This window comes from Mytilus californianus, unplaced genomic scaffold (assembly GCF_021869535.1).
Source record: "Mytilus californianus isolate M0D057914Y unplaced genomic scaffold, xbMytCali1.0.p SCAF_1, whole genome shotgun sequence".
In the NCBI taxonomy this organism is placed as follows: Eukaryota; Metazoa; Mollusca; class Bivalvia; order Mytilida; family Mytilidae; genus Mytilus; species Mytilus californianus.
The window spans coordinates 103265921-103276261 of record NW_026262581.1 but is presented as its reverse complement, the minus strand read 5'-3'; the positions used below and the strand labels follow the sequence as shown (position 1 = coordinate 103276261).

The window sequence follows — 10341 nt, the reverse complement described above, 5'->3', positions numbered from 1 at the left end:
CCACTTAACAAAATATGGTTTTTCCTGGACGGCCTCGACTATCCGTGAGGGAAATATTTTGGAAAGATTTAAGAGAGAATGTTCATTTATAATGTATAGAAGCATTGAATTACAACATGTTTGTTATTTGTTGTTTAATAGAAACAATATTGTATTTGTTATTATAAAATTACATCCGGCGTCCGTCAAATACGGCGGGCTGTCGGCAAATTGATATTTGCGTTTGTGTTGTTTTCTTTATAGGCATATGTAATATAGATAATACTAATAGTTACTTTTCATTTAATCAATACAAAAACAAGGAGACTTGGTATGATTGCCTATAATGCAAATATCCATCAAAGACCAAATTAAAATGAAATGAACAATATTACGGGACATGTGATTTTCCTTACTAGAAAGAAATATACCGAAGTTATCAATACATCTTGCCATGAAATAACAACACTCATGTATTTACATTATATTTAGTAACCGTGCAGAAAAAGTAATCCTATGAATTTACATACACTTGGAGATGTTATAACAACAAAGTTGTCTGAAAATGCAGTTTTATTGATGAAAATAACAATTTCCTGTTCAAATGTGTTGAATAAACATGCATTAACTACTAGTATTCAAAAGATTGCATTTATGCTTCACTTGGTTTAGTGAAAAGAGAAAACAGCTTTATGACAAGAAATGGCAATGTTTGATTTTAATGAAATTACACAATATTAGTTAAACAGAAACACGGTAAACCTTTTGATTAACAGGTTTATTTATTGCATCAATAAATATATACAAAGCAAAGTCTGCAGCACTGTACATTGCAATGATGTTCAAATACTTTAGATCGAACTGTAATTAATAAATCTCAAATATCCTATAATAACTATATGACTACTTCTGAGATCAGACGAAAAATGAACGCCAATTCTAACTTTCAAAAACGTCGAGGAACTCAAATAAACCAACAGAAAAAACAGCACAGAAAAACGTCTTCGGCACTCTTGCAGGAATTCATAGAAAAATGGTAAGTTACAAATTACCTATATATATTTTTTTCATTTTGCGCGTTTAATGAATAACTCGCGTGCTATAGTTTTATCTAGTTAATATATACTGCACAATATTAATTACAGTGATGAAGAAGATAGCATGGATAATTTACTTCAAGGGAACGATACCGACGATGAAGACAGTCTATATAAGAAGATCAAACTCCAAAAATCTTTCATAGAACAAGTCCGATTTCAACCATGGCCAATGAAGAAAAAGCTAAGGATAACTGGGTAAGAAATTTGGTTTAGTTCATTGACTGCTTGTGAAATAAAAGTCTTCCGTTGCAAATTTCGGATTTGTTAAACTGTGTGTCATTGCGTGTATTTAGTAAACAAGTATATACGTTCTTTTATATAAGTATACCTTTTCAACTGAAATGAAAGCAAAAATTTAATCTATGGCCATGTGTTTTCCGTTGTCCTTTTTCTTTCTTTGTATGTGTGGTGGTTTTTTCGGAGGTGTCGGTGTACTGTTGGTGGTTGATGTGGTCTTCTGTATTGTCCAGTATTTTTTGTGATTCTAGTTATCCTTTTTTGTGCATTAAAGATACCAGATAAGAGTTCTGTAAAGCCAGTATCTTTGTCGCTCGGAAAAGGTAAATTTAAACATCTCATGTATCTTAATTAGTCTCTCTGGTTTTGAAGAAAATTCATGCAACTAGAATAGGCGAAAAAGCCTCAGAATTTCGAAAATTCGACATATTTATTAAAAGCAGTTATCCAATGTTTCATAGTTATGTAGAAGCGTTATTACGTAAAAAAACCTGTTTAATTCAAATCTTTAAGTTATGTAGAAGCGTTAATACGTAACAAAAATCTCTTTAATTCAAATCTATATTTGATGGGAATTATGTTATATCCTTATATGGGGAGTAACTTAATTAGTTGTTTGTATGCAAGTCGAAAAGTAACTTACATGTAAAAATTTTCAATTGACTGTCATTAGAATCACACTGAAATCTAACTTCGAAAATCAGAACGATAACTTCATCATGTTCATAACCTGCATAAGAATATGAAGAGTGTTTATCCAGCTTTTAGGTATAGACCTTATCTAACATTTTTGAACTAAATTTGAATATCTGTTTCTGCAGCACGGTTAAAGATTATCTTGAACGATATGAAGGTAAACTGTCAAAAAGACACGGCTGCTGGGAAAAGTTTATTATGGTAATTATCATTTAGAGTTCGAAACAATTTGATTAGCAGATAATTGGCATTCTACCTTCGAACAAATCAAGGTTTCAAGAAGTACTGTAATCCTTCACTGTTTTGTGTCAGAGGTTTTGTGTATTAAAGTTAATTCTTAATAGAGACGTTATTTACATAAACAATGATTGATAACTTATATAATTTGGTCATTTTGGAAGACCTTTTTTTTTAAAGATTAGCTGTGATAATAATATTTCTTATTTTTAAAGCTCAGTGTGATGTTTAGTAAAATGTTTAGATCTTTTTTGATTTTTAGAATTTGAATTTTACACATATAGACTAAGAATGACTTGTTTTGTTAATTATTTTTACATATAGATTTTAGAAATGTTTGTAAATAAGTGTCTCATCAGTCTACATAAGGGTGGATATTTGGTCATGTCAATTCTGTGTTGTTTATGTAATTGTATATATATATGTATGATCAAATATGTGACTTTATAATAAAATAAATCATTATTATTATTTTTATTATTTATATAATAAATTCGAATTAGAAAAAGGGTAATCAGATAAGACAAAAGCAATATTTTATAATCATATCATATCATATATAAATTACCAGAGAAAAAAAAGAACGTTGATCTATTAAAGCGACTGCACATAATCAACGGCTGTTTTGTTGCTTTCTTTTTTTGTATAATTCAAGTCCATGAGGAGATTCAAAAGAAGTTTTGACGATTTTGCACAGATTTTGATTCCATGGGAAATGAGAGTCAAGGCCATTGAAAGTAAATATATTGTTTAAATTCAGGTTAATAAAAGAAGTAATAGTATTCTTTGAATGGCCAAATGTGAATCCATTCAAACGAGAAAACTAACGGCCTGACCTATAACAAACCAACAAATCAATTAACGAAAAACAAATATGAGAGACATGAATCAACGACAACCAATGAATTACAGGCTCCAAATAAATAAAGGCAACAGTAGTATACCGCTGTTCGAAATTCATAAATCGATTGAGAAAAAAACAAATTCGGGTTACAAACTAAAACTGAGGGAAACACATCAAATATAAGAGGAGAACTACGACACAACAGAAACCTATATGTAATAATAATTAACAAAAGAATGCCGCGAGGTTGGACATATTCGGAGCGCTCGATCAACCTTCCCCTAACTTGGGACAGTGGTGTAACAGCACAACATAAGAAAAAACTGTGAAACGCAATTGGAAACGGCTTAACTCAATAGATTGATACGAAGCAAAAAGCGCAACTAGTATAAGAACAAAAGACACAAAGTACGAATCTGAGAGAACTCATGATTACTGAAAGCAAGTTCCAGATAAATAAATCATGTTCTCACAAACTAAAGTATCAATCAGTACACACCCAATAGATTAAATGTAAAAACGTCATTAAAAGTCTGGGAAAAGTATGACCTTGTGCAATCACTTTTAATGATCCACAGCCTCTCTATAAAGATATTATTTCCTTTACTTTTCTAGGTCATTTTGGTTCTGTTGTTTCATCATATTTTGTATTTCTCCGATGGCTAATGTGGATAAACATTTGGCTAGCAGCTTTGCCGTTATGCTTTTTGATTATCCCTGAGATAAGTATGCTTCTACAAGTCATCTTGAGAAGAAAAAGGGTTATGGTGTTGTTCATGTTATTCTTAATTGTTTGCAATATATGTACATATTCGTTAATACAATCTTGAAAACGTACAACTATGTCAATCGAATATATTGGAAAATTTAATCTATTTTCAGTATATCTTTAAAATTATGTGAATAAAAAGAGATGCATGGGGTATACGTCTATGAGAAAGCAACAAGAAAACACATACCAAAGACGTCAAGAGGTTAACATACAGATTTTATTCAGTAATAGAGGAGTGACTCACACTATATATATCAAGCTCTAAATCGTCTGGAGGTTAGTAAAGTAATGTTGTGAATAAAAACGAAGACTTGAAAAGATATGCCATCAACATCGAATTTCTTAAACAACGAAAACATTCAGCTATGACGAAGGCATGGGACAAGCACATGGATATTTGGCAGCGTTTAAATTTCAATGTAGATCAGATCAAACACAAGGTGCATTACAGAACGCATAATAAAAATCATTACAGAGAATACACTTATATATTACCTCCATATTATCGGTTTAATAGAAAACAAAAACATCACTGATCAATATCGCATTGAAGATTGCTCGCAGTTGCGGAAACAGAGATTTCCTTTGTTACGAATGTCATTTTTTATTCTTTTCCCATTTCTTTCACTAGTAACAAGTCTAGAGACAATGCAAGTTAAGTGGTTATGTTTAAGTATATAATTAACTGTTTTATTTCAAATTCTCTTCGGACGTCCCAGTGGTAGTGTTGGCTATAAAACAATACCAGAAGACGAAAAAGAAACAGCCTCAGACCTAAAATCTATATGGGATGCCGAAGTAAGTTCATTTATCATGGAAACCAAATTATCATGTAAAATATGTTTTTTATACATGTGTCAGAAAAAGGTTGTAAAATTATGATTGCGAATTTTTCTTCGCATATTTCCTATTTTATGAAAAGTTAAATACTATTTGTAATAACGATTATATTTGTAATAACGATATTTGTAATAACGATTATATTTGTAATAACGATTATATTTGCTACAACTTATTACTTCTTTAACTACTGCTACAACTTATTACTTCTTTAACTACTGCTACAACTTATATTACAATAGAACACAAAAGGATGAAAACACTCTACCCCAAAAAACTCTAATTTTAATGATTATTGCACCCTTCAAGATCATTCATCAGGATTCATTCATTCCGAGTGTATAATAACTGGGACCATTTCCTGTCTATATATAATGGTGGCAGATTATGCTTTGCCTCAAACTGGCCTATTGAAAATGTTGGCAAAGTATATTTGTAAAAAAGGCTTTTTTTTGGATTTAAAACTTTTTAAAAATCGTATTCATCATTTCATGATATACTTATTTGTGTGTGTATTTTTTAAATAAGGGGATAGTGAAATACTCACTCTTGTTCTATGGTTATTATGGGCACGATAAACAAATCGGTAACAGCTACAGACTGCCTCTAGCATACATGGTTATAGGATTGGCTGGATTTGCCTTCAGTTTCATCGTGGTACTGCGGCAGTGAGTAAATCGATCATATATATTATTCAGTCTCTGTGGTCTAGGAAATGATGTTAACGACTTAGTACGTATCGTCAATTCAAATCAATGCTTTATTGAGGTAACAGGTACGTACATGGGCAATCTCACGGATTTTTATGAAATTTTGAAAGCAATTTGAGCATGTGGAACTGCATATGAATATCGAAAAGTAACTGTTATACTCTCGGATATATAGGAAATTGAATAATCTGTAGTAAGGAGTACAAATGTATAGGATGCACGTAAATATTGAAACAAATGACTTTAAATTGCCTTTTCTCAAAAACGTATCCTATGAATTATCTTTAAAATTAATATGTTATTGCCACTAAAATTTCCGCTTTACTAATATGAAAATTAAAGGGGGTCAACACCGAATTAGTTTTTGCTATATAATTCATTCAAGTCTCTTTGTAATATCTAAAAACGTCGAAAAATAACATTCCTAGCGACGACGTCACGATTTTTTGCTATATCTCAGTAAGTATAAAAGTTTTATATATTACTGTTTCGATGTTCATGTGCAGTCCCTCGTACTCTAGTTGTAGGCAAAATTTCATAAAATTCCGCGAGATCATCCATTTACGTATCTGTATCTCAAGCGGGTGGCGGAGTTATAGCTAAGGATTTCCATATTATATTCTAAACTTGTGTTGTGGTTATAATGGTTCAAGAATTTTCAAACGTATAAAATCAGTGTGAACTGTTGTGATGCAGCACTATCTCCGAGCTGAGTAAGATCATGTTTTTCAACCAAACAAATATCTACCACAGCGTGAGTCGACACTCTCAGTTTGTATTCTGTTGTAAAAGAGAGGCGAATGATATCAAAGAGACATTCAAACTCATAAGTCAAAAATAAACTGACAACGCCATGACTAAAAACGAAAAAGACAAACAGACAAACAACAGTACACAAGACAACATAGAAAACCAAAGACTGAGCAACACGAACCCCACCAAAAACTTGCGGTGATCTCAGGTGCTCCCGAATGGTAAGCAGATTCTGCTCCACATGTGGCACCCGTCGTGTTGTTCATGTAAGTACAAACCCGGTGATATATCTAATTCGGAAGGTCACATTCGGGGGGGGGGGGGGGGGGGGGGACGAGATTGTTGTTACGACAATTGGAACATATCCGACGGCATCGGTGAAACATATATTCCATAACGGTCAACCAACTCGTGATGGCGTCCGTAAAATTTACGAAGGGATAATTTCAACTTTACCACTTGGAACTCTTGATTTAAAAGCTTCCTTGTGAGCAGCAATCCTCTATCAAGGAATTCATGATAGGAAACACAAGCCCTGGAATATCGTATCAACTGGGAGATATATACTCCGTATGCAGGCGCTGCTGGAATGTTGCTACATAGAAATGGAAAGTTCACAATTGGGAAGCTGAAATCATCTCTTTTGTCGTAAAGTTTTGTTTTTAACCGACCTTCATTGTCAATTTCTAGATGTAAGTCAAGATATGAGGCAGACTTAACTGTATCTGTTGTATCCTTTATCTCAAGTTCGATGGGATAGATGCGTTCAACGTAGTCACCAAATTGTGAATTACTTAGTGAAAGAACATAATCTATATAGCGGAATGTGAAATTAAAGGATACTGCTAACTTCTTTTCTTTCTTCCTAAGACGTTCCTGTATGAAGTCAGCCTCATGTGAATAAAGGAACAAATATGTTGTCAATCAAGAAATCAAGCATCTTGATGATGTCAGTTTCAGGGAATTGTTTGTTTGAATCAGAGTGATTTTTTACAAAGTACGATTCATCCCTCCCTTAGACAAGAAACTTGTATCTACGTAAACAATATTTTTTTATGAAACAAAGCATGGCCAACTCTTTCAATTTGTCTTTTAGTTTGGAATGGGGAATACTTGTGTAAAGTGTAGAAAAGTCAAATGTTTGAATACTATTGCAAGATGAAAGAGTCTTAGATTTTATGTACTCTAAAAGATCTTTGGAATTTTTTAGTATCCACATTGTAAACTAGACGTCACAATATTCTCAGTGTCTTATTCTAGTAAAATTGAAACGAAAACAGAACAATTACCACATGTCTCTGTAGTTTTCACTCAAATGATATATTAATCATGCGGACTTCTTTATAAAAATACTTGTACGTCAACAGTATGCCGATAAGCTTCCCTTAATTTTTCTTCTCTAATTTTTATGCAGTTCTAATGGACGGAACTTTAAATAGTTGAATTGTAAAGCCAACATAAACTACCGGAATTAACAATGTCAGACTGTAATCATAATTTCACGCTAAAGTAACATAGTTACATTTGTATGGGTGTTCGAATTGGAAATAAACCTTTCAACTTACCGTCTTGAAAAAAAATTACGAACAACTGATATTAATTAATTGAAGATCTTTTTAAAGAATGGCATCAAATAGCAAAAGAAGCGGCTTTTCTAGTCAAGAGGAGAACTTTACATTCTCCAGGAAACTATTTAGTGGTTGGGACTATACAATTGGACATCCTGAAACCTCCACAAACAAGTATGCTTCCATTGCCACAGGTTTTAAGGTAAACTTATTGTTTCTGAAGTTTTCAAATATACAGTTTTCGCAATATTTAACGTTGATGCATTCAATTTCTTCTCAAAAGTTCCGAAGTAGAGGAAGTGCGACAGTGTCGCAGTCCTTTTAAGTTCTTTTTTGGTTTTTATTTTTGTTTGTAAGCTATCCTCTGCTGCTTAGATTGACGTATGTTACCTCGTCCTTTTTTGTTTCAGTTGTCTCAATCCAATAGTATTTGGCATATATAACACGATACTTAAAAGGGTTCTCTTCCACAAAATATTATATTCAAACCAAATTTGATATAAAATTGATTACTATTCTTGATGTATAAAGATTTTTTTTTCAAACTTACAAAGTATACCGAAGAACAACTTAGACATAAACGTTTGGTCTCGATATTGTTCTGAAGATTAAAAAAAAGTTGTTTCATACAGTCAAAAAATCAACCTGAATGAATTTGTATTCCTGGGTGAAATATGTAGCAGACTATGCATACGTTTTGTTCTTTCCAAATGTCTTATCTAATATATCTTATCAGGGTGCAGTGTGAGATATCAACTGATATAAATTATAATAAACTTTAAATGTGATTTGTTTATCTGTATTATTTCCCACTTTACAGGAAAGCATTTTAGAGGAGAAGCAAAAGTCACAGGAACAAAATAAGTAAGGTGAAGTAGTTGCTAAAAATAAAGTGTTGTAAAACATAGGCGTTAAACAAATATGTGAAATTCAAACTCAGTTATACTTTGTAAATTAATTCAGCTTACTTTCCTGTTCTGACTTGTATGAATTTGAACTCAGAACTCAGACAACAATAAAAAAAAATCAAAGAAAATTGACGAATCGTAACTCAAGATAATATAACCTAAACAAACAGCAAACACATAAATATTTTAAGAACTTAAGAAAAAGTACACATTGATAAACATAACATATCTTCGTGGATACTTGAATAGAATTTCAAAAGATTTAATCTTACCAAAAGGTTTGAATTTAATCTAACCAAAATGTTCAAATTTAATCTTACCAAAAGGTTTGAAAGATTAATGTGAACAAAAAAAATGCTAATTTAAATGAAATACGTGCTTTAATTCAATTGTAACATAGTAACTAAAATATAGATATTACAAATTAATTAGTATATACTAATCTTTATATATTTCGATAAAAATGCGTTTTAAAGCTGAAGATTACGTGTATTATTTTGCTTTGCTAAAAACACTTTTTATATCAAGCTTTACCTGAAACGAACGCTTTCGAACCAAAAACTTTGAAATCCCAGTATGCTAATATAAATACGTTTGAGCAAATAAACGAAAACTAAACCTTTCTAGGAAAATTCAACGCCATCTAGGAAAGTTGGAACCTTGGTTTAAGAAAAAAGAAAGGCTGGTGTGCATTTTTTTTTTTAGAAAAATACTGACACTGTTACGAATATTGGCCAATGTCATAGTTTTGATGTTGTTAGCCCTTAGTACCTACATTATACAACTGTGTGTAGAACGATCCAGAGGAGTAGAAATAAGACACAGAAGAGACCACCTGGAAATCGGATTCTGGGACCAGCAAGAGGTATCCAGTAAGAGTAATGTAAATTGATCAAACGTAGTTGTAGAAATGATGTTTTTTTTTTGCAAGAAAGTATTTTACGTTTCTAACCGATATTGTGATTGACTGATTGATTGATTAGTGATTAATAGTTTGATTTTTGACGCAAAGATTTATACGCGCAAATATAATGATAATGCGCTCAAACGTAATGAACCGGTATTATCAGTTAGTACAGTTCGACTAATAATTATTTTTTCATCTTTGAACTTATCGTTTTTTGGAAACCCAAATTTTACGTTTAAAAATCCCCTATATAAATCTTAAATTGACTGTTTAACAGAGTTTGAATGTCCCTTTGGTATCGTTCACATTTCTTTGACAGAAGTCCTTTAGATTTTGTTAAGAGTGTTGGATCTTCATATTGTCATATGTTATAACAATGTAACTATCACCAACACATAATGTGTAACTTGGTTTTTTTATCCATGAATCCATTTAAATTATTCCATGGTCAAGTTTTATGACTTTTAAGCCTTAAACATTTATCTAAAAATTAGTAACTAACAGCAAACTATCTGTAATTTAAAGCTTACTGTAGTGATGACACTCATATCAACATTGTTCCCAACTTTCTTTGATATCGTTTCCATTATGGAGAAGTATCACCCAAGAGTAAATCTGCGATGGCAACTTGCAAGGTAAGATAAAATACATTTTGTTATGGTGATGATTTCAACTTTCCAATTGTCAACTTTCCATTTCTCAGCAGTAAAATACGCTCTTGTCTCGTCGTATGGTGTTATATATCTCAACGAATACGTTACACTCGTGCATGTTCACACTAAATTAGATG

The 10341-nt window shown here is 31.9% G+C and overlaps 1 protein-coding gene across 1 annotated transcript; it reads left to right on the top strand.

Annotated features, from left to right (window-relative positions):
* Window positions 1-4555: 4555 nt before the first annotated feature.
* Window positions 4556-10190, top strand: LOC127738530 (transmembrane channel-like protein 2; the record flags this gene model as incomplete). Its single annotated transcript, XM_052249817.1, has 6 exons — window positions 4556-4663; window positions 5234-5373; window positions 7791-7938; window positions 8557-8600; window positions 9350-9509; window positions 10077-10190. Coding segments are annotated over 6 exons (714 nt in total), but the record flags the coding sequence as incomplete, so codon positions are not given.
* Window positions 10191-10341: the final 151 nt, after the last annotated feature.